Source organism: Rhinopithecus roxellana, chromosome 11 (assembly GCF_007565055.1).
Source record: "Rhinopithecus roxellana isolate Shanxi Qingling chromosome 11, ASM756505v1, whole genome shotgun sequence".
NCBI lineage: Eukaryota > Metazoa > Chordata > Mammalia > Primates > Cercopithecidae > Rhinopithecus > Rhinopithecus roxellana.
In genome coordinates, this window is record NC_044559.1 from 44,475,623 (window position 1) to 44,499,620 (window position 23,998).

General features: G+C 57.6%; 2 protein-coding genes across 3 annotated transcripts in view; one reads left to right on the top strand and one right to left on the bottom strand.

The window, feature by feature from the left end:
- Positions 1-4,076, top strand: part of LHPP (phospholysine phosphohistidine inorganic pyrophosphate phosphatase) — a 152,226-nt gene extending 148,150 nt beyond the window's left edge. The window contains exon 7 of the mRNA XM_010357567.2: positions 3,288-4,076. Within this exon, the coding sequence (XP_010355869.1) occupies positions 3,288-3,384 (97 nt within the window). The 3' untranslated portion in view covers positions 3,385-4,076. The remainder of the gene's footprint in view (positions 1-3,287) is intronic.
- A 4,503-nt stretch (positions 4,077-8,579) lies between these two features.
- The window catches only part of FAM53B (family with sequence similarity 53 member B), a 126,599-nt gene continuing 111,180 nt past the window's right edge, over positions 8,580-23,998 (bottom strand). For both annotated transcript variants that reach the window (XM_030941400.1, XM_030941401.1), the window contains exon 5: positions 8,580-12,854. In XM_030941400.1, the coding sequence (XP_030797260.1) occupies positions 12,492-12,854 (363 nt within the window). In that variant the 3' untranslated portion in view covers positions 8,580-12,491. The remainder of the gene's footprint in view (positions 12,855-23,998) is intronic.

Here is a 23,998-nt window from a genome sequence, read left to right on the forward strand (position 1 = left end):
TGGGGTTTCACCATGTTGCCCAGGCTGGTCTCCACCTCCTGGGCTCAAGCAATCCTCCTGCCTTAGCCTCCCAAAGTGCTAGGATGACAGGCGTGAGCTACCACACCTGGCCCATATGTGGCTTTTTAAATTTTTGAGGTATAACACTAGTAAAGTGCTCTAAAAGTGAAGAATAGGATGTTAGCCCCACCCAGGTAAGATCTAGAACATTCCCGGCACCCCTATTCACCTTTCCGTTGGGAAGCCGCCATCCCACCCTCTGTCTCTAGTCTGCCTTTGCCAGCTCTGGAGGTCTCTGTCAGTCAGTCCTGCTGTGTGTTTTCCTCGAGCCTGGCCTCGGTTGCTCTTCAGGTCAGGGACTCACCCCCATTGCCGTGGTGGGAGCTCATCCCAGTTTGAGTCATTGTGGAGTATTCCAGTGTGCGATTCTGCCACTGTCTGTTTTCCCATCCTGCCTCGGCGGGCATTTGTCCAGTGTTTGACTTTTGCTATTGCAACTAAAGCTGTGTGGAACATTCTAGAATGGGCCTTTGGTGACTGTGAGGATGCATTTCTGCTGTGTACATACTTAGGAGTGGAACTGCACGGTTGCAAGTGGATATCCACACGCAGTTTTCCAACGTGACCCATACCATAGAAGGCCTCGTGGTGGTGCCGAGTCCATATTCCAGCACTGAGGCAGGATCGCACAGTGCCGAGTCCCTATTTCAGCACTGACAGGATCACGCACGCTTCAATGCCCCCTCCTAGATCGTGGACACCCTGTGTGCCATCACAGAATGGCCCACACAAGACGAGGCCTCTAAAGCCCCGACACTGACATGGGTTGTTCTTGCTGAGGTTGCTAATGGAGCGGGTGCAGGTGAGGGTACAGGTGAGGGCGCTGACGAAGCGGGTGCCGGTGATGGAGCGGGTGCGGGTGAGGGTGCTGACAGGGCAGGTGAGGGTGCTGATGGGGCGGGCGCGGGTGTGGGTGATGGAGCGGGCGTGGGTGAGGGCGCTGACGGGGCGGGCGCGGGTGAGGGCGCTGATGGGGCGCCGCGGGTGTGGGTGAGGGCGCTGACGGGGCAGGCGCAGGTGAGGGCGCTGCACACTCCTCCCCTTGTCTGGTCCCCCAGGCTCATACTTTGGTGTGTGCTCATTCAGGAGCAGCAGAGTGGCCACACTTGGGAGGGCCAGCCAAGTGATCCCCACTGGTACTAGGCATCTGTAGGTGCCCCTGCTTGGAGCAGGTGCTGTCAACCACCCTTTGCTGGAAGGGGCAGGAATGTCCAGCAGTGGTGGAAGCTCTCGAAAGAACACGGGCTGGGAGTAGAACTCAGATCCCAGCTCTGCTCTCCCTGCTGTGTGACCTTCAGCAAGTCTCTGAACCTTTCTGAGCTGTTTCCTCACCTGTTCAAAATGGGGGTGACCATTTCTTCCTTGGAGGATGGAAGGGAGAGGCATGTGAGGCTCCTGAGTGCTGTGCGTGGAGACTGTACAGGAGGGGAAGCAGCTGTAGCCGCATACAAGCGGGTGGGCGAGAAAGTGGGGGCACTGGAGGGGCTTGGGGGACAGGGTTCTGCCCTTGGGACCTGGACAAGAGCCAAAAGGTACACCCTCCCAGTCACAGGGGAGCCCACACTGCCATCCCCTCCCAGAGACTGCCCTTGTGGCCCCCGTCCAGGTCTACAGCCTCAGCAGTCCCTGAGGCCCAGGAGGTAGCCTCCAGGCCGCTGGGCTGAGAACCCTTAAAAGAAAAAGCGCCCCAGCCATGACAGTCATTTTAGGGTAAAGAAAGCCCTTTGCAGAAACCAAAGCCTTTGGAAGGGGCAACACGGCTTTCAGATGTGAGAACCAACTTCAAGCACTTCCTCTTAGACCAGGGTGGCAGCTTCCACAGTGCGGGCGCTGCTGCTGGGAGGCTGCGGTCTCCCTGCTTCTCAGGGAGCTTAGGCCAGGCCGTGGGGTGATCCAAGCAACACGTCCCTTGGCAGTGGTAGGTTTGCAGATGGGCTGGTCCCCACTTCCTGCCAAGCTCCAGCAGCGCCTCTGTGGGTGCAAGGCTGTGGGGAGGGGCCTTCTGGCTCACAGCCCTCCAGGCTGCCCACAGCCCCTAGGATGAGCTGCCACTTCCTCAGATGACTGTCAAGACTCTGGGATGTGGGCCGGGCAAGGTGGCTCACTACTGTAATCCCAGCATTTTGGGAGGCTGAGGCGGGCAAATCACTTGAGGTCAGGAGTTGGAGACCAGCCTGGCCAACATGGCGAAAGCCCATCTCTACTAAAAAAATACAAAAGTTAGCCGGACGTGGTGGCAGGTGCCTGTAGTCCCAGCTACTTACGAGCTGAGGCAGGAGAATCGCTTGAACCCAGGAGGCGGTGGTTGCAGTGAGCCAAGATCTCACCATTGCACTCCAGCCTGGGCAACAGAGTGACACTTGGTCTCAAAAAAAAAAAAAAAAAAGACTCTGCGATGTGTCCACGAACCCACCTGACCCCTTCCTGCGCCTGGGGCTCTCCTCTCCCACCCATGTGTCTACCCATAGCCCCTGCCTGCCTTCAGGACTCAGCCCACAGCCCCTTCCAGAAAGTCTCCTGGCAGGGAGGGCCCGAAGGCCTCTGCACTGTCTCATGGCCTCATTCCTGTGTCCTCAGCATCCAGTGAGACCTCAGGAGATGCCTGGGGAATGGTTGAAGGCTTTGGGAGGTCCCTGCCCCCAGAATCCCAGCCAGAGAGCAGCTTATCCAGGAGCCTGGTGCCTCCTCTGTCGGGTGGGCGTGGCCTCAGAGAGCACCAACCAGAAGGCATGTGCTGTCACTGACACGGGGGCCCCCAGCATTAGGGCAGGCAGGAGCTCAGGGTCTCTACCCCCAGCTGTCCCCACAGTGCACATGTACTAGGCTCCTCCCATGGGCCACTAGGCCAGGCCAGGCGTGTGGGGTGAGCCCCTGGGGAGTCCAGAGCAGGGTACATTCATGTCCCCACCATCCAAGGTGAGATGCCTGTGCTGGAGGCCCAGAGGGAGCTGGGCTGGCTGTCACTGCACCACAGGCTGAGCAGGCTCCCAGTGGGAGACAGGTCTGGGGAGGTGTCCAGGTTGAGGGCACAGTCAGGAGGAGCCATGTGTGCCTGAGTAGGGCACAGGGAGGAGGGGGATGGCCAGTGGCCACGGGCCAGGCTGCCTGGCAGGACCTGGAGGTTTCCTCAAGCTAAGGCCAGGCCCGTGCTAGATGCTGGGAGGGTGGGTGTGGCTGCAGAGGGGTCAACGTGGGGGCACCTACTAACCTCCGGCCATCCTCTCCAGGCCCAGTGACGAGCACCATCCGGAAGTGAAGGCTGATGGGTACGTGGACAACCTCGCAGAGGCGGTGGACCTGCTGCTGCAGCACACGGACAAGTGACAGCCTCCTGGGAGAGCCCTGCTTCCTCCACCCCTGCCTCTCCTCCACCCACCCCAGTGCCCAGACCACCCAAGGCCCTGACAGCCCTGCCTTCTGCCCTCTGCCTTGCTGCATGGGCAGGCATTTGTTCCCTACCTGGGTGTCCTGCTCCCCTGCCTGGGCCCTGACTTCAGCTCACTGTAGTGAAGTCCAGGAGGGTGGGACAGACCTGTCAGGCCTCTGGGAATCTCCCAAACCCCAGAACTCACTCACCCACCATGCGCACCTGGTCCTTTAAATGCGGGAAACTCCACCTAACCGGATTCAGAGGCACTGGCCCCGCTGCCTCCTCTTCAGACTCTTTGCATTTCAGTGAAGAGCCTGGAAGAAACCCAGGGGCCTCCTATGCACAGATCTTGCAGCCCAGAACCAAGTCCGCCTCCTGCGACTGCCTAGGCACACTGCCCACCACCCCACCCCCGAAACAATGCCAGCCCGCTGCTTTTTCTATCCTCCCAGTCACCTTTGCAAAGACCAGGGGCAGCTCCCGAGGGAACTGTGAAGGCTCCCGTGCCACACAGCAAGAACTGCAGCCTCTGCGCCCAAGGCACACAGGGTACTTTCTGCAGCCATTGCTGGACAGACTTAAAGGTGTCATGCCCGGTGTGTGTAGGAGGAAAGTAACAGTTCAATAAATTCCGCCTTGACCAGCAGCCTTTGACTGGGGCTTTGACTGCTAGGAAGAAGCGTATGGGGGCGGCCACCAGCAGGGTCTGGGCCACTGTCCCTGGTCCTGCCTTATGCTTGAGCCATTGAATATCAGAGGTACAAGGGACAAGGGCCCTGAAACACCTCACCTGCTCCAACCCCGTCACTTAGCAGCTGGGGAAACTGAGGCCCAGAGGGGCCAGTGAGCTGCTGTTGGCCCCATCTGGAACAAGGCAGTCCAGGGCAAACTTTGGCACTGCCTTCCCTAACGGAGCAGCCTGTGGCCTGGTAGTGGTGAGCGTTGCTTTCCCGACCAAAGGCATGGCGGCCTTCCCACAGGGACCCTGGGAGCAAATCACCCATAACTCAAGTTTCAAGTTTCAGAATCAGTCAGCTCAACAGATGACTTGATTGCTCCATTGCTCCCCAGATCAGTTCAGAAGCTACTGATAACCCCTGGGAGACTGCTTATTTTATTTATTTATTTAAGATGGAGTTTTGCTCTCGTTGCCCAGGCTGGAGTGCAGTGATCTCAGCTCACACCTCCGCCTCCCAAGTTCAAGCGATTCTCCTGCCTCAGCCTCCTGAGTAGCTGGGACTACAGGCGCCCACCACCATGCCTGGCTAACTTTTTGTATTTTTAGTAGCGACAGGGTTTCACCATGTTGGTCAGGCTGATCTCGAACTCCCGACCTCAGGCTATCTGCCCAGTTCGGCCTCCCAAAGTGTTGGGATTACAGGCGTGAGCCACCGCGCCGGGCCTGGAGACCGCTTCTTATGAGAGAAGCCATGGGTCCCCAGAACAGGATTTCCATCATATGAAGGTGGACGAGGAAAAAGTGTGGCACCCACGCCGGGGAGGGGCAAGTGCAGCCCCCGCAAGGCCGGCCACTATTAAATCAGGATTAGGGAAAACAGTGACAGTCTTTTCAGCAAGGTGAGAGGCCACCAGCCTGGGCCAGTGTCACTAGATTTGAGGGAGGCCGTTTGGCCCCTTCGCTGGAAAATACACAGATGGCTGGCTCCTTGATGGAGTCCCCTTAGGAGACAACACAGGACGTTCAGGCGGCGGCTACAGTTCAGTGGCAGCCTGGAGGGGCTGTGCATGATGCTGGGTTTGTCTGTGGGTCTTTAGTTTTTTCTCCTTTCTTTTGTGTTTAATGGGGAAGCTTCCAGCCAACACAGCGACCCCTCTGGGGGAAGGAGTTCAAGCTGAGACCTCCTCTTTCCAGCTGCTGCCCAGGACTGGGGTGCCCAGAGGGACAGCCCCTGGAGGCGCAGACCCCTGCTTTGTTGGTGCCGGGAGCATGCCGCCCTCTGAGCCGCGGTGGGCTCAGTGAAGTGGGCGTTGTCATCCTTCCCATTGCACAGGTCTAGAGTAGGGTGCAGTGAGCTACAGTGGCTTGCTGAGGGCAAACAGTTAGTGAGGGGTGGAGCTGCGACTTGCAGGAAGGTCCAGCCCCACCTCCCAGGCCCTTTCCAGCCCCTTCCACTTCCCATTCTTGCCTGGAATCCTCCCGTGGGGGAGGCATGTGGTGGCCCCTGTGGCTGAGTTTCCGGCTGAGCTGGGGAACCGGTGTCCTCGCTCTAGAGATGAGCTCTTCCGAGGGGTGAGGTCCAGCCACGCCTGTGGTGGGGTGGTGTAATCCCTGAGCCTGTTACCCCATCTATAAAATAGGGATTCACTTCTTTACCGGGCACTTCCTGGCCCTGCGGGGCACCCTATCCCCTGGCTGGAGCTGATGAGTCGTGCTGTGATGCTTGCCTGGGGGTCGGTGCTGCTGAGAAGTAAGGAATGACGTCCTTCACCCCGGGTCCTTCTGGCAGCCTGGCCATTTCCAGCATGTGGAGGGGGCCCGGACCCTGGCAGGGACGGTGTGAAGCCACCGGCCACATGTGGGCTGGAGTTCGGGGCTGGCAATGGGCTAAGGCCCTGTGTTCAGCACATGTCATGGAACTGCCATGAAAAAAAGACTCAACACGCAGGGCCACAGCTCCGGGGCGTTCCCAGGCGTCTTTCCCCCCAAGGCCCAGAGTAAGCAGCAGCCTGGGCCCAGCCACACCTACCAGGCTCCGGAGCTGCCAGGTCAGGCAACCGTGAGGAGTAGCAGGGTAGGGGGCGGAGGGGAGGGCAGGAAGAGCAGGTCTCTCACCCATCCTTGCACCTTCCAGCTCTAGGGCCCACACAGTGCCAAGCCCTGGGCTCAATGTACCACCTATGAAAACTCAATTCAAATTGGCTTAGTCCAACAAGAGATTTGGCATTCTCACAAGACTTCAAAGTCCAGGCCTGGCTGGGTCTGGGGTCCCAGTCGCTGTCACAGGAACCCCATCTCTTCCCATCGCAGCTACTTGGCAGGTGGCAGGATGGCCCCCAGCCACCGACTTCCCCCTGCCTGCTCAGCAACCCCAGGGCCTGCAGAAAAGGCCCAGGAGATTCAGACTTGCAGAGAGACCAGAGCAGACCAGGAACGGGCGCGGTCTCCGTCCCACCCAAACCCTAACCAGAGAGAAGACGGCATGTTGTGTCAGACAGAGGCCAGAGGCCAGCGAGTGTCCATGCCCTCATCGCTGACGAGGCTGGGAACTGTGCCAAGTGAGGCAGAGGCCTCCACGTCAGACGTGAGCACCACTGGCCCAGGTGACTGCAGCTCTTCCCTCCTTCCGTTCAGCTTGAGCCCTCTGGAGGATCGGAAAGGCTGAGGCCTGACTTGGTGCCGCTGTCCTGGGTGGGCCTGTCCTGCTGGGCGGTTCCTGCCCCTCTTGGGGAGGCTGGCTGGCAGCTGGCAGGTGGAAAGACTCCTGTGTTCACCTCAGGGCAGAGGTGGGGACACAGGGCGGGATGGGCGAGGGTGGCGCACCTCTGGGGTGGGCGCTCTTGGGTCCGCCTTCCGTCCCAGAGTGCGTGTCAACAGTTCCATCTGCCCCTCTCAGAACTGTCCTGGTTTAGGTGGTAAACACACTGGGCAGCCTACATTCTACATGGTTTTTTTTTTTTTTTTTTAACATTATAAAAGCAGTATGTGTTATTGCAGGAAATTTAACAGAAAAGTATATAAAAAGAAACCAGAAGTCACCCGGGAGTCTGAGCGCTGTGCTCTCTGGGGCCTTTCCTTCCGGCCTTCTTCCTTCCAGCCCTTTCCCTGCACACTGGACAGAGTGACTGTCCAGGGTGGCCGTGGGGTTTGCACTGATTCTCTCTCGTAAGCCCACAGGGTTATGATCGCTGCGCAGATAAGGAGACTACACGCGTGTCCCATGTCAGAAGCACCTGCGCCTGGCCTGGAGTGAGGCCTGAGGCCAGGCCCCATGTGGGGGCAGAATGGAGCTGCTACCCAGCCAGGGACCTCATCTAGGGATTGGGGACGGCAAGGGGCTGGTAAGGGCCAGAGGTTCTTCCAGGGCCACTCTATGCCCTACCCTCAGGTGGGAAACAAGGGTGGGGGCACTGCGCTTGGTAGAAGCCCCCGGCTGGCCTCTGGCCTGCCAGTCATCCAGCAGATATGGAGGCAGGGGTGAGGTGTGCTGGGGAAGTCAATGCGTCCAGCCTCGCACCAGTGAGTCCCTGGGCCTTGGGTAAGGCAGGGCCGCAGGGATGGCAGTGAGGACGAGGGCCTCACCTCCCAGCAGCAGCCCTGCTTCACCTGTTTCTTGAGTTCAGTGTTCATAGACTTAAAAAAAAAAAAATCTTGCTAAAAGGGAAAACAAACCAAAAGAGAAGTGGGGGCTGCAGAGCCTCATTCCCAGAGGGCTGCTCTGGCCCTAACAAGTGTTCTAGGCCAGACTTCCATGGGCAGGTCATGTGGGCAAGTGCTGGGCTATGGAAATCAAGCAAACCTCTCCACACCTGTCCTCCAGGCCACAAACACCCCCATCTCCTGAGTCCGGGTAAGCAGAGGACCACGCACGGAGACGGTGGCCCACGCTGGGCTGGGCTCCGTGCTCCTGGGGCCCCGCAACTCACGCAGCGGAAGTCTGCAATGTGCTGCCTGCAGCGGGGGCAGAAGCCTGGAGCTGGTGAACCTGTCTGTGCCACCTCAGCTACCCTGGTGGGCGGGTGGTGGGGGCCATCCCAGGCCCCTCAGGGCTCCAGGCCAGGCTGGGCCCCTCTCCGCACACTGCCGTACGGCCTTACCTCCCAGCGCTGTCGAAGGCTGAGCTCATGTGCTCAGAAGGGCAGACTCCTCCATGGCTTCTAACCCAAGTGACACAAGGAGTGTCTCCCCACTGCTGTCCTGGGGCTCCTGGCCAGAGCCAGGAGAGCCCAGCCCTAGAAGGGCTCCCCATGACGCAGCTGTGACCACGGGCAGGCCTTCTCCCATCCTCCAGCCTCTCCATAGCTCTGTGATGTCTGCTGGCCCCATTTTATCAATTCAGACCCCGAAGCTTGGAGGGGACAGAAGGGTCCAATCTATGTCCCTCTCAGCCCAGAGCTAATGCTCCTGTGAGCAGGAGGGACCTGCCGGTTCGCCACACCCCACAGAAACCACACAGCTGACACTAGGCACTTGGGTATTGAACCAGGAAGCTTTATTTACACAGTAAAAGTAACAAGCAAATTCCTGAGAGACTAGAGCGGCTGGAGTGCAAGCCACGGCCTGTGCGGGGAGGCCAGGCTGCAGGGGCAGGCAGACCCTGGGCCCCGGGTCTACGCTTTCTGGTCGCCACACTTCCTGAAGCTCTGCAACACCCACAACGTCCAGCTCAGGGAAGCTCGTGCAACCCCAGAAACAGCCTATGTGCTATCTGTCACCCAAGCCCCCAGGACAGCTTCCCCACGCACTGAAAACACAAATCATTTGCCAAAAAGACTACGCTAGGTCAGACTATCCTATCTAGGCTACAAGATCTCCACTTCGGTCTGCCATTAAAAAAACAAAACAAAACCAAACCTTTCTCTTTTCTCTTTAAAGAGGCATGACAGAGGGGTTTGACCAACAGCGTGGACATGGCAAGGTGCGGCATCATTGCCAGTGTGGGGCCAGGGTGCCTGATCCCAGTGCGCGGCCAGCCTGCTGCATCCCTGCCGCCTGACGTCTGGAATGACCATCATTCAAGTGACCAGCCCCCAATAGCCACAGACAGCACGTCAGTGGAAACGGGAGTGCAGCAGGCATGGCACCAAGGCCGAGCCCGCAGCAGGGGCCCAGGGGTTCCGCAGCTAGGGGAGCTTGCTCAGACCGGCAGCACACCCAGTGCATGGCCACTCACGCCCCTGCACCAGGAGACCCATTTCGAAGTTGGGGTTTGTTTTCTTTTTAATGTGGACTTCCCCTTCATTTAAATTTTCTTTCAGTGTACAAATTCACAAAACTGGCTACAAAAATTTGGTTGAAAAGTAAGGCTTTCTGAGAATGAAAATCTGTACGTCTGATCAGAACAAGCTCCCCGTGGGCCTAGATGCACGTCTGTCCGTGCAACTCTGGCCTCCACCGTGAGTAAGGCAAGAGGGTGTGGCAACGAAAATGGCGAGGCTGTGGTCCCGGCCCCCAGGCCCCACAGGTGGACAGCAGCCCCTGGCAGTTTGGTGGCTTTGAAATGAGTGGGGTGCACGTGGCGCTAAGCCCCTCCTCCCACTCCTCTTTCCTGCCCACGAGCAGGCAGATGGCCTGGCACGGCTTGCTCCTGGCTCTGCCCTTCCTCGGTCTCCCCTCAGAGGCAGGGTTCACGGGCAAGGCTGTGACAAAAGCGAGGCTCCTGCCGCTGCCCCCAGCTGGGGCCCTCATGCTGGTGGGGGTGAGCTGTCTGCCTGCTGCCCGTGGGGACACCAACGTGGGGGGCACCTCCTGGGCAAGCCTCCCTCTCGGAGGACTGAGATCAGAAGTCCTGGGGCCAGCAGGGTGGAGGGCAGGAACAGGCCGCTCCAGGCTGTGTGGCGGCTTGGATGATGGGGTGGCACCTTAGTCAAGAGACAAACACGAAACCAGCTGGAGGCCATTTCTTTCTCTTAGCAGAAGGGACAGCCACCATTTTCTCCCCTGACTGCTGCGTGGTGGGCTTGGGCTAGAAGCGGCGGTGGGCACAGGACAGGCAGGTGGCGTCTGAGGAGGCTGGGCCATTTCTGCCTAAGCGCCCTGGGGCTGGGCTTGCTAGTCAATGGGACCAGCTTGCAGGGAGGTGGGGAGGTGGCTGTGACTCGGCCAGCTCCACAGCTTGTCCCTCCCTGCCACCAGGCCTGAGTGGGGAGGTGGCAGGCAGGGTTTGAGGGCAGGTCACCCACACCCCAGTCCCACGACACATACCTGTCACCATGTGCCTCCCACCTCTACCCTAAGCAAAGGCAGCTGGGGGCTGCTGCACGCCTCAGCCTCGGCTGGCACTGCCCGCCTCCCTCACTGCCTCTGCCTTCCACAGGAAGGCCTGCTTTAGAGGCTGTGTGCCCTCGGTGGCCACACCGGGTGTGTGGTGCCAGGACCTCCAGTGCCCGGTGATACTCTGGGGGTGAGGCATGGCCATGTGCTCTCCACATTCACCCAGCAACTGCCCCGGTCTCCTCCACATTTGCTCTAAGAAGACATGGTCTCCATGACCCCCAGGCAGGGACAGGCCAAGATGTCTCTGCTCAGAGCCACCAGCTCTTGGGTTTGGCTGTCCAGGATCACAAGTAGATGTGCCTCTGGCAGGAGCTACAGCGACCAGAGGCGAGCTGGTTCCCCCGCTCTGGGACCTGCCCAGTGCCCGGCATACCCCCATGTGCCACCCACCCTGAGATGGCACCACCATCTCTCAGGGCCGTGGAGCTGGGGGCTTTCTGCCAGCTTCTTATAGCTGATTTGTAAGAAGCGCCACCCACATATTGGGAACTTGAACCACGACCCTTTTGATGTAGTAAAAAAAAGGTTTAAACAAGGTTTCCCAAAAAGCAGCTTTCTTGAGGAGAAAGGTGAGAAGCATCTGGACTCGACCTGCAGAAGCGAGGCGTTCACTCGTCCACGGAAGACGAGCAAAAGCAAAATGACTACAAAAGTGCTTTTAACGCATGTCAGCTAACGCAAGGGAGCACACCAGTTATTTTTAGCCTTATGGGAAAATGAGCCACTTACTCCTAAGCCAGCCCAATTGCTATTGTCTGCAGAAGACGCCAAATTCGCTAAAAGCCAGATTCCCATAGAGCAGAGCCCATGTGGTGGTGTCTGCAAGGTGGCGGGAGAGCAGCTACAAACCTGGAGAGGACAGCAAACCTTCAGGAGCCAGGCTCCTTGGATGCCCCAGGGTGAGGAGCCAGGGCGGGGCAGGGGCGGGGAGTATCAGTCCAGCTTTGTGCCTGTGGTTGGGCCTACAACAGAGATGCAGCCCTCAGGACTGGGCTCCCCCTAAGCTGACAAGGGCGGGGGTTTGTCTTGAGGTGGGTGGTGTGCCCCGGTTACAGCCAGCAGTCCTCAAGGACAAATGGGAGGTGCGTGGAATCTTGCAGGGGCCCCTGCAGATTGGTCAGCCGGACGCCCTTCACCCCTGAATGGGCACAGGGCCTGCAGCTGTCCACCTGCCCACAGCTCCTGTCTCCCAAGGCCATTTTCAAGAGGCTGCCCTGGTATCGTGCCATCCCTACACTCACTAGAACCAACCACACTTATCACTCAGTGACCAGTCAACCACAGAGAAGGGCTGCCATCTGCTAACCCTGCCCTAACGGTGGCAGAGCCATGGGGTCAGGCTCTCCATGCTGCAGGAGAGGCAAGAGAGTCCGTTCAGAAAACAGACCCACCAAATTTCTACCCAACATGGAAGGCCCTAACATGCACCCCTCCAAACTGTTCCTTGGGCCCGAGACTCTGGACATGGGCTTACCCTCTGAGGGGCCAGTCCAGCACCGCAGGGATTCTGTCTCTCACATTGGAATTAAGGCCAAATGGTTCTGGTGTTACAGAAGGAGGCATCTCCCGAACCTTCCCAATCCTAAAGCAGGGAGACCTGGGAGAGAAGGCACGGAGTAAAACTGAGTGAAAGAAGCTGCGGGACCGGCTCCCCAAAAGTGAACCTGAGCGAGGCCAAGAAGGGCCCTGACACAGCAGATGGCCCCTGGCCCCCACCCCAGGCCCTCCCTGACAGCCCCCACCAGGGGGATACAGAGCGGTGCCCAGCTCTGCCGGGGACGACAGAGACTGCCCAACATCCCACGGGGAAAGAGGCAGAAAAGACGCAAACTCCAAAGCTGTCCTCTGGGCTGCAGTAGTTCTGTGGACCTGGTGGCTGCCACGCTCAGGGAGCCGGTGAGAGGCTGACACACCCACTGTGTGACGCAGCCAGGCCAGGCTCTCCCCAAGGCAGCGGGTGGGTTCCCTCTCTGGGACCTGACACCCCACTCAGGAAACTTTCATCAGGCCCACGAGTTGGGTTCCCCTTCCAGGGCCCACCTAGTGCCCAAAGGGAGGGCTGTCGATGCCAGCGCACCCCAGCCCTGCCTGGGCCCACACGTCCCCTCAGTTCTTCTCTATCTGCTCGATGTCCAACTCGCCATCCAGGGAGCAGAGGCTGTTCCCGGGGGCCCCGCGGTTCCGCCAGGCTGCGGCCGGCTCTGCTCTCCTGCCGCAATCCTCATCCAGGGCACAGCCGTCTGACTCCTCACAGGACAGGTCCTCCCGGCAGGCGAGGTGGTCGTCGAAGGAAGAGGGAAGAGGCTCAGGGACCGGGGTCCCAGCGGGGGTCCTGCCCCCTGGGCCAGAGGCTGAGAGCAGGGCGGTCCAGGCCCTGGTGTTGCTGACGTGGCGGGCGAAGGGGCTCTGGGGACCGCAGTCCTCTGTCCCTGCGCTCAGGCAGCTGAGGCTGCTGAAGGTCTGACAGTTCTGTGGAGGGGCAGACACACAGGTTACTAAGGGTTACTCCCCTCCCAGAGCCCCAGGACTGCACACCCCACAAAGCGACTGGACCACCAGGCTGTGGCAAGACCAATCAAGTCCCGGGTTCCTCCCATCCAGGCAAGGACAGGGGCCATGAGCAACGCACTCATGAAGATGCACCTCTAGCCAATGAGCGCTCTGTGCTCATAAAGACACGCTCAATTCCATTATTCACCTACTAACTCAGCAAAGCACACAAATTTGATGCAGGCCCAGTTCTGGGGAGCTGCAATGAAACAGAAATGCTCCTAACACTTTGTCCACAGCCTTTCTGAAGCGCAACCTGGGAAAAATGTATCCAATTCCTTGATCAGGTAATTTCACTACTCGGATTTTTCTGTTAAGAAAACATTCTAAGATGTGTGTAAAACTTCGGCAACATACTGTTAAACAGAAAAGAAGACAGCAACCCAAACGCCCTATAATGGTGGTGAAATCAATGATGTTTTTCAGGCAGGACCTCTATGCAAACATAACTGACGCACCGTGATGCTCCCCTTGAGAAGAGATCTGACTCGGAGGAAACGCCAGGCTGTACTGCCAGACAGGGTGACACGATGCCCACTCTACCCTACTCTCCACAACCAGAGTGGGAGACAGGCTAGAAGGGGCCGAGCTGAAGTCCTGAGCCTTGTGCGTAATAAGAGTCATGCAGGAAGCTGGGGAAACATGAGTGCTTGGCCTCACCTGGAGACGCCGAGCCTCTAGAAAGGAGTGGTCCCATGCCCTCCACAGGTGCTGGGGCCTGGGGGGTCTGAGCTGCTGAGGAGAGGCCAAGCTCCAGGTTCTAGTGCTCACCAGCTCCCTGCCTGCCTTGCTGGGCCCTTTGAGGCCCCAGAGAGAGAGTAGGCTGCACAAAAGCTTCTCCGCCCACCAAGTGCTCCCTCTGTGTGGGGCCTGGCCTGGGGCAGGAGGCAGCCTGGGGCCTTCTCCAGTGGCAGGTATAGCTTGAACAGGATGGATTTCAAGGGTACGCAAGCCGGTTCTGCTTGGCGTCAGCTGTCAGCGATGGGGGCAGGGCTGACACTATGCACAAGTGTGTGCAGTTCAACACCTGCTCCCAGGACAGAGCACAAAATCCAGCCTTCTCCTCAGAATGATGCACACTCCACAGTCCAGCCACAGACAGGACGGAAGCTGGGACAGTGAGGGGCACTCCCGGCCCAGTCCTGGATATCCCTAACAGGACTGCAGCAATGAGGTCACATACCAGAGGGGAGCGAGGGAAGAACTGCGCACAGAGGGCGGGGGGAATTCCAGTCTTTGGTCTCTTCCCGGCAGACAGGTGGGGACTGGGGGAGCAAAGCAGGGCCTTGGAGCACCCGCCGCCTCTCTCACCGCACGCCTGCCGACGCCAAGACCACAGACCTGTCCCGAGGGCCTGATCCTTTCAAAGGCTGCAGTGTTTGTGTGTCTCTTTGAAATACAGGTGACCACCGGCTGTCACAGCCAACAAGCTGTTGAACCAGCCTCAGTGAACGGGAAATAAAAGGTGCTCTCTCTGGAGGAAGGTATATGTGCCTGCCATGGGCACGCTCATTGTTCCTGAACACTCCATGGAGGAAGTCGTTCTGATGGGTTTGCTTTTCTGAAATCTTTTGATTAGCTGAGAAAGGTGAAGGCTGAGGTGCTGTGGGGAGCTCTGCACGGGGACTCAGGAGAGGGGCAGGGGCACCCATTAGACTGGAGACACTGGCCCAGGCCACTGAGGGAGCCCCGTCCCTGCAGCTGGCCCCCTACGGAGCCACAGGTCCACCCTCTGGGCCATGGTGGGATTCGACGCAGCCCAGTGGTGTGCACACAGCACACTCCCCCCACCATAACGGAGGGCTGGAGATGGCAACCCCTGCACAACAGCCCCAGGATCCTCGCCTGCCCCTGGTCAGGCCTTGGCGATGGACTAGCACCCAGGATCCTTGCCTGCCCCCGTCAGGCCTGGACGATGGACCAGCACCCAGGATCCTCGCCTGCCCCCCGTCAGGCCTGGACGACGGACCAGCACCCAGGATCCTCGCCTGCCCCCGGCCAGGCCTGGGCGATGGACCAGCAGCTCCCAAGGCAAACCTGCCGCTTGTAAGGTGGAGGCCCCAGTGCTTTCGGCGGGGGGGTGAGGCTCCTCCTGCTTCTCAGCCACCCTCTTGACTGGCCTAGACCTGAGCCAGGACAGAAGGAGAACTGAGTAGGGGGCACAAAACAGGGGCAAGAAGGCCCAGCCTGGGTGACCTCAGCCATGTGTCGCGGGTTCTGCTGAGCCAGGCTGCCCCAACAGAGGAGGCCTAGGATGAGACCAGGATTCGTCAGAGCCTGAGGTCCCCAGGGAGCCAGACCCACCCTCTCCCGACCCCGGCTGAGCAGCCTGTTTCCTGGCCTGTATAGAAGCCGTGGTACGTTAAGAATAAATAATCATGTCCAGTCAAGGCTACAGCAGCCTGGATGATGTGCTGTGAACAGGTTCTAGGTGGGTGATGGGTACTGAGGCTGACTGCCTTGGGTGTCAGCCACATCTGTTGAGACCAGTGTGCTTGACACCCGAACGCGTGCCTGCGTTTTCTGCGAGCTGTCATGTGAAGGGCCTGGGACGTGGTCTGCTGCGAGTGTTTTCTGTGGCCTCTCACGTGAACAGAGCAGGAGCGCAGCCTGCGCACTCGGACAGAAGCCGCACAGCGCTTGTCTGTGCTCACCTTCTCAGTCCTGCTCGGAGCTTCCCACTGACCTCCTCTGGCATTAGGTGCAAGTGGCAGGGGTGTCTAACGTATGGCCACCATGACTGTGTGGGTCTGGGCACTAATCGGGTGCTACGGTCTAAGTTTGTGCCCCCCTGCCCCCCCCACCCATTCCTATGTTGAAATCTAAGCCTCTGTGCAAAAGTATAAAGAGGTGGGGCCTCTGGGAGGTGATGAGGTCATGTAGGGACCTTCACAGATGAGATGAGGGCTCATAACAGAGGGAGTGCAGGTGCCTCTCTCGCCAGGTAAGGATGTGAGAAAGTGCCAACTATGAAGAGCAGGCCCTCACAAGACCCCAAGCCTGCTGGCACCTGGATCTTGGACTTCTCAGCTTCTAACTAAGAGAAATACATTTCTGTGGTTTGTGAGTTCCCCAGTCTAAGGCATCTTTGTCACAGCAGCCCAAACAAAGTAAGACATGTTATGCGTTAGCCACAGCCAGGCGCGGGTGCTGGGGACCCATTAGCTGGACCCGTCACAGACGTGTGGCTTTTGCCTCACTGTGCCCTGGAAAGGGCTGAAGTTAGACAGGCAACACGGAGGCAGACACCGTCCGCATGGGCATCACGGTGCCAGGCGACTCTTCCACCTCTGGGCGGCGGCCGGCCTGCCTGCAGAGTCAGGGTGTTCAGGGCTCTCTAGACCCATTGGGCCCTTTCTGCTGTGATGCAGGGGGAGTCTACAAGGAAGGGCTGGTGAACCTCATCACAAGCAAACCCCAGAAAGCCACTCAGCCCCCAATATTCTTCAAATATACCGGCTCCTTGGCCACAAAGGCAGCGAAACCTTGAGAACTCTGTTGACTCAAAACAGCCATTTCAGCTACAGTGAGAGAAAGCCAAGAACCACCCACTGCTTGCCCCAGCTGGTGGCGAGCCCCGCCTGTCAGGACGGACTGTGGCTGCCACAATGGTGCGGTGTCAGGACGGACTGTGGCTGCCACAATGGTGCGGTGTGTGTTCTGTCCATGGCGAGCCCCACCTGTCAGGACGGAATGTGACTGCCACAATGGTGCGGTGTCAGGACGGACTGTGACTGCCACAATGGTGCGGTGTGTGTTCTGTCCATGGCGAGCCCCACCTGTCAGGACGGAATGTGACTGCCACAATGGTGCGGTGTCAGGACGGAATGTGACTGCCACAATGGTGCGGTGTCAGGACGGACTGTGGCTGCCACAATGGTGCGGTGTGTGTTCTGCCCATGGCGAGCCCCGCCTGTCAGGACGGACTGTGACTGCCACAATGGTGCGGTGTCAGGACGGAATGTGACTGCCACAATGGTGCGGTGTGTGTTCTGCCCAGAGCCCCATCCCTCGTGAACAACTCCCATGCAGACACCCAAGGTGTCTGTGCCCTGTGCCCTCCATGCCCCGGGGGCAAGGTCCCGCCCAGCATCTCCTAGCAGCTCCAGCTACCCCATGGAAGAACACTGCATAGGCAAGTTGGAAGCCTGGAGGCCTGCGTGCCCTCAAAAATGTCTGCAAAAAGCTGCAAAATGGCTAAGTTCAAAGTGCCGTATGAACACATTATTCCAAGGTGAAACTGCTGCTCCAGGACCAACTGTCCCCCAGCCCCCTGACTCCTGCTCTCTTGACATCCAGCCCCAGCCCTGGGCTGGGCCACCTACTCTGGCACAGGCCGGCCCAGGTAAAAAAGCTCAGTGGAAACTGTCCACATGGCCTCAGGCTAGTGGCCAGGGACATGGATGAAGACCTACTCCTAGAGTCTGCAAAAGGCAGACCACAGCAGCCTGCCAGAGAGGCAACTTCGGGATGGAGGCCCTGCCTTCTCCATCAGACCCCCGGACCTCAGCTCTAGCCACGACAGAGGTCCTGGCCGCTCCTTGGCCATTCCCACCGGCCCCAGCCGAGGTTTCCTGCTCAGCCCGCCCCAGCCGGCCTCCCCGGGGCTTCCCAGCTAGGAGCAATGACCCTTCTTCTGCAGGGCTCTTCTGTGCAGATATTTATTCCTATACTTTCTCCTGAGTGGGAGGTCCCTGGCTGGGCACGGGGACACAGACGAAGGTGGCCTGGTCCTTGCCTTCTAGGTACAAGCTGAAATCCAGTTCCACCTCAGCAAACTCACTGACTCAACATATCAGCTCTGTACTGCTGCCAGGCAGACCGCCACTCACTCTGCCCAGCCTCAGCCCAACAAGTTCATTCCCTCTGCCAGGTGCTGCTGTTCCTGGGCCAGGAGGGTGAACATGTAGTAGAGACTCCAGAAACATCTCCTGAGCTGAACTAAACCACGTTTTATCAGTAGTGACCGAGAACCCACTCTGGGTTGCGAAGGGCAAGGTCTGGGGAGTGGAGGGGGAAACAGCCCCAGGATTTCTCTAGGGACTGCTGCCTGGGGCCTGGGAGTCCCTAGAACTCATGAACTACACCCCCACATGCAGGAGTGGGCATCCGGTGACAAAGACAAAGCTGGCTGGTCAGGTGATGTGTCTGGGAGCAGACAGTGACCACTCCCCTTTGTCCTGGCTGCCTCCTCCAAAGGAGGCCTGGGCATTCTCACCCCTGGGCCCTGGCTCTCCCCAGAACCTGGAGGGTTCCAGAGAGGAGAGTGGGGAACTAGATTCTGCAGTTGGAGGCACTGAGTTCCTCCACTGACCAAGTGGCCTCACTTCCCGTTTCCTCTCCTGGGAAGCAGAACTGCTGTCTCTGGCCAGGCAAGGGCCACTGCAAGGATCCTAAGAGGAAAGCCAGGCTGCTGGTGTCCCGCCTGGAGTCCCAAACCCACGGCAGTGCCCACTCTCCACTGCTGTGAGTGTTGGCTCTGCCAGTTCATGGCTGCCCCTTCCGGGACTATTCTGGGCTGGGAGACCTAGGATAGGAAGGAGGTTACCCTTTCCCTTTAGGGTCACCTCCAGCCAATGACCGACAGGTGCAGGGACAGGAGCTGCCCCTCGCCTTGGGCAGGATCAAGTCCCACGTGCTGGTCACACTTCGCAGCTCCCGAAGCCCCAGGCTGAGAAGCGACTTCAGCTGAGCCCACCTCTTTGCTGGGCCTCTGTTGGTCCAGGGGCTTCCCTCGCCTCCCTGAAGGTTCCTGCTGGGAGCATCCCTCTCGGTGTCACTGGCACAAGAATCCCCGGCTCAGGCCCTGCTTCTAGGGACCCAGTCTAAAGCCACAGGTAAAAGCACCCTGGGTGTTAATGTAGTTAGAGGTTATGCACCTGCTTCTTAGTACTACTGTTCTTTCTGGAACAGGAATGTCAAGCCATGGTCAGAGACTGGCCACAGGGCCCTGTGGGGAGTCCAGTTCCTGGCCCCAGTCCGCCTGACACGTGCTGGGGAGCGGCGGTCGCTGGGGACACCTCTCCTGGGTTAGTCGGTGTCTTAAGTGTAGTGCCCACGTGAGGCCTCCTTTGGGCCCCTGCCTGCGCCAAGCCCGTCTCCCGGAGGCGCTCGAGTGCCTCTCTTTCGGGCGAATGATGACCACTTCCCTCCTGTGCCACTGCTCCTCACGGCGGGCCCAGCTGTGTTTCCTCCTTCCCTTGCTCTCTCCCTCTTTTTAGTCCAGTTTTATGGCGCTCTGTGTTAGAGGGCTTCATGGAGCTACCTCAAGTCCCTCTAAGAAAGGGCCATCAACAAGCCCAACTCCCAAGTCAGGAGCAGAGCCTGGCCTGGCAGCTGCCCTGCTAAAAGCTGCAAGGGCCCCAGGCTCCGGCTGAGCGGACGCATTTCCTCCCCAAACAGATGCTTGCATGAGAACAGAATTCTCCAAGTATCAAGAAAACACCAGGCTATGAGAACGGATGGCCAACAGCCTGGAAATTTTCTGAGTCCCATTTGTGCTGGAAGCTGGCACAGAAACAACCGAGACGGCAAGGCATGTGGTTTCCTAGGCTTTTAAAAAAACTATTTCAGAAAAGAAAAAAAGGCACAAGCATATTTTTGGCCCATCTTTAAGCCATCTTTGGTAAATCTGGATTTTGCATGAAGGCTGTACTCTTTCTCACAGGAAGCTGCTGCCCTGCCCCTGGGGCCAGAGGGGTCAGGTGGTGGCAGCTTCTTTTCCTCAGAGGTTGCAGGTTCTAGAGATGCCTCAAAGGTCGTGGGCATGGCCCACCTTTCCCTAGGGGCTGACTGCCCATGCTCTGCAGGGCCCTTCCCCCGGGCATCTGGTCTTCTGCTGCTTCACAGCCACCTCCTGTGTAGGCCACGCCAGCTGCTCGCCCAGGACCGTGTTGGTGCCCAGTCTTAAAAAGGGATAGCATCAGCCAGGTGGGGTGGGTCACACCTGTAATCCCACAACTTTGGGAGGCCAAGGCAGGTGGATTGCTTGAGCCCAGGAGTTTGAGATCAGCCTGGGTAACATGGCAAAACCCCATCTCTACCAAAAAAAACTAAAAATTAGCCTGACATAGTGGTGCATGCCTGTGGTCCCCGCTACTCAGGAGGCTGAGGTGGGAGGATCACTTAAGCCCAGGTGGCAGAGGTCACAGTGAGATGAGATCGCACCACTGCACTCTAGCCTGGGCGACAGAGCAAGACCCTGTCTCTCCAAAAAAAACAAAAGCGGGGGACGGCATCATGCCCAGCCCATTTCTGTGAAATGCTTACCGCCTTTGGACCCCAAAAGAGGCAGCCCTTCTGAGTCTGGACTGCCCTCAGGAATCAGGGCAACACTGGCAGCAAAACTCAGATGGGGAAGCCAGGTTGCCAGGGCCTGAAAATAGAGAAATCAAGTTGCCAGGAGCGGGAAGGTCCTCCAGGGTCCTTGGAGCTCCACTGATTCGGCAATGGATTCTCAAGGCTCTCCCCAGACCACAGGTTCTAGAAGCAAATGGCCCAATGGGGGTGGTAAATATCTACGGGGTGAAAGGCTGGCCCTGGTCAGTTACTAGGGAAGTGCCCGCCTTCCTGTGACAGTTTCCTCAGCTCATTTCTGCAGAGGCCAACAAATGTGTACTGAGCGCCTGCCACATGCCAGACAGATTGTGGTCACCCCATTGCAGAAGCCAGTACATCAGGGGACAGACTTTGGAGGCACTGTCTCAGGTTGGTCAGGTTCACAGGGCAGGCACCATTTCTCCTTTTCTGTGGACAAGGTATCTTGCCCCTCATCTGACATCCCCTCCAGGTCTGGGAGGCCCAGGTGGTGCCAGAGCCAGGTGTGCTGTGTGGCAGCCAGTCCAGGCCACCCTGAGTCACTTCAGGAAGGGTAGCACCAGCTTGGGGCTCTCTCCATGGTCTCCACACCCCCAGCCATCCCTGGGCCTTGCTGTCCCTGCTCTGGTGGCTCTCTTGGGGCCCCCATGCTGGGCATCCTGGGGGCACCCCTCCCACTGGATTCTTTATGCAGTGTGGCCTTGCCTCTGGTAACTTGAGGCCTAGGGCCCAGCTGGGGACAAGGACTATAAGGCAAACGACCTAAGGCCTCCAGAGGCTGAAGGAATCGGGGAAGGAGGAATTAATCTTCGGGACAGCCCATCCCCAGCCCAGACACCTAAAAACCCGGGCCTCTGCAGACAGACCTAGGGCCAGCAGGCCTAGCCTACTATCTCCCCTGCCAGACCCAAGGAAGGCAAGCACGGGCTCCAGCAGGTCCCCTGTGAACTCCACTCATCCCGTGGGCTGTCAGCAACAGAGGGTTCCTCATAATGGAGCCCTGGAAAGTCACTCCGTTGGTCTAGGGAGTTGTAAAGTTTACCAGAGTGGTGCTCATCGGGCCAAACCCGCCAAGCAGGCCAGAGCCTGGCCACCACTCTCGAATGGCCTTCACCAAGGCCCCTCTTCCTCAGGCTCTGCTGCTGCCTGGGCCCCTCCGCCCTTGCTGTTCCCACTCATGCTCTGGCTCCTTCTACAGCAAACCTGTTTCAGCCACATAAACCCCCTCTACACCAGCCCTGGGTCAGCACCATCCTGACGGCCCCACCCTGTCTCCCTCTTCACTGGCAGATACCTTCTCTCCCACCGAAACCCACCTCTGCAGCAGCCAATCCGGAAGCAGGCCCAAGCTCCTGTGTGTACCCCGTTTCCTGCCAAGCGTGCAGGGAACCCTGACCCCACATGCCACGGCCTGGTTCACAGTGGGTGCGTCGTGCAGCCTGGGGGCAGAGGGTAGGTGGGAAGGAAGGGTCCATCCCGGTCGGCCCTCCCGGCTAGGCCTCTGTTTGCACAGCCCTGGGGTCCTGCGGCCTACACCCCAGGGTGCTGTGGGTAGGAACAGGCCTTGGAGGCCCAGAGCCACGCGTGTCCTCTAAATGGTGGCCAACCCAGTGGCTTCTCTGAGGGCACCCCACAGGCCACACGGTGGCGACGTTGTTTCTGCACCAGGTCCCAGATGGCAGATGGCCTGCCCGAACACAGAAGGTGTGGGAGCTGACGCCAAAGGGCCTCCCGGCGCTCTCACAATTGGAAAACAAACATTTTGTTTCTGTGGTGTACATTCCAGCCAGCACACACTCAGGACAGGACTTGTGAAACCACCTCGCTCGCAGCTTGGCGTGAAGAGAATTCTTTGCCTAACAAAAGTCGAGGAACCTTTCCAAAGCACACAGGGTCCTGGCGGGGGCCGAGGCCAGCACACTGCCTGCGCCCACAGACCTTCAACAGAGCCGACCAGCAGGGCGCACGGTGTCGGGGGTGGCTTCTGAGCAGGACTAGCGATGCGGAAGGTTATGTCCAGGGCTCTCAGAGGGGCTGCTGGGCACTCGTTCACATTCAGCTGCCTGGGGCCACATCGGGGTGCTGAAGACAGGACTGCAGGGCACGGGGGCCTCTGGGCTCCACCCCAGCAGCTCACAGCTCTGTTCCAGATATCGCCTTCCATGGAGGGCACACTGGAGAAAGGGGATCCTTCTTGGAGAAGTGAGCAAATCACCAACCGGTTTAGCCACTCTTGCAGATGAGCAGACAGAGGCTGAACGAGGAGAAGGGATGTGCCCCGGACTGCACAGCTGTGTGACGTGCAATCGGACCTCATCACTCCTGGGCTGTGCTCAGGAAAGTATGCGGTCCTCCGGCAGGACGGTGGGGTAGCACAGGCTGGACAGGCCTGGGCTGGAATCCCAGCTCGGGTGTGCCCCGAGGGACCTTGGCAAATCATTAAACTTCTGTGCCTCAGTTTCTCATGTGTACGAGGCTAATAAGAGCCTCAAAGCCTCAGAAGTGTTTGGAGGGATAAATAGAGACCACCAAGGAGGCCACGGAGAGTGCGATCCCCCCTTCCCACACTCCACCCCACAACTGTGCCTGTGGACACAGCGAAGCCACAGCAAAGGGGGTCTGGGAGCTCTGCTTATATCCAACTGCTCTTGCTAAAAAAAAACCTGCTTTCAAGAGCAAGAAGACACGCCAGCAACACAAAAGATAAAATACCTAGGAATGAACTTACAAGAACCGGCAAAACTGATAGAAAACAAAAAAATACTTTAAAGAACAGAAAAGTAAGAAAGTAAGACTGAACAAACAGAAATAAATCTTGTGTCAGGGATAGTTAGACTCAACCTCAAGTAGGTGTAAAATCTCCCTAAATTAATTCATAAGTCTAGTATGATCCCAATCCAAAATATCAACAGCACTCCCAATCACCATGGTCTTAGGACAATCTAATTTTCAAGTTTTTAATGAAAAAATAAACAAGTGAGATTAGTCAGGAAACTCTGTAAAGAACAGTGGGGAAGCTAACCCTCCTAGACTAGTCTGTATCATATAATATGCCAAAACACATTGCTAAGCCTCCAAAACTACAACAGCATATTAGTATGAACATACATGCATACCTACAGAGACCAATGAAACAAAATGTTCTGAAACAGACCCAGTTTAGTATATGATAAAGGTAGAATCTCAAAGCAGAGAAGAAAAGATGGCATTCTCAACAGATGGTACTGAAACAGACGGGCAGCTACATTAAAGAAAAGGTTGGCTCCATATTCACACCACATACAAGATAAACTCAACATAGACCAAAGAGTGTAATATAACCCATAAAAGTACTAGAAGAAAACAGACTTCCTTTATCATCTTGAGAGGAAAAAAAGGCCTTTCCAAAACTCAAAATCCAGAGCCATAAAATAAATAAGTAATAAATTTGGTAAAAAAATTTACATGTCAAAAAACACCAAAAGCACTGGTAGGAATGTAAGATGGTGCAGTCACTGTGGAGAACAGTTTGGCAGCTTCTCAAAATGTTCAACAGAGTTACCATCAGACCCAGCAATTCCATATCTAAGAAATGAAAACATATGTCTACGCAGAAACTTGTACGCAAACATTTACAACAGCGTTATTCGTAATATCCAAAAAGTAGAAACAGCCCAAATGTCTACCAACTGGTGAATGGATACATAAAATGTGGTCTAGCCGTACAACAGAATATTATTTGGCCATAAAAAGAAAGGAGATACTGA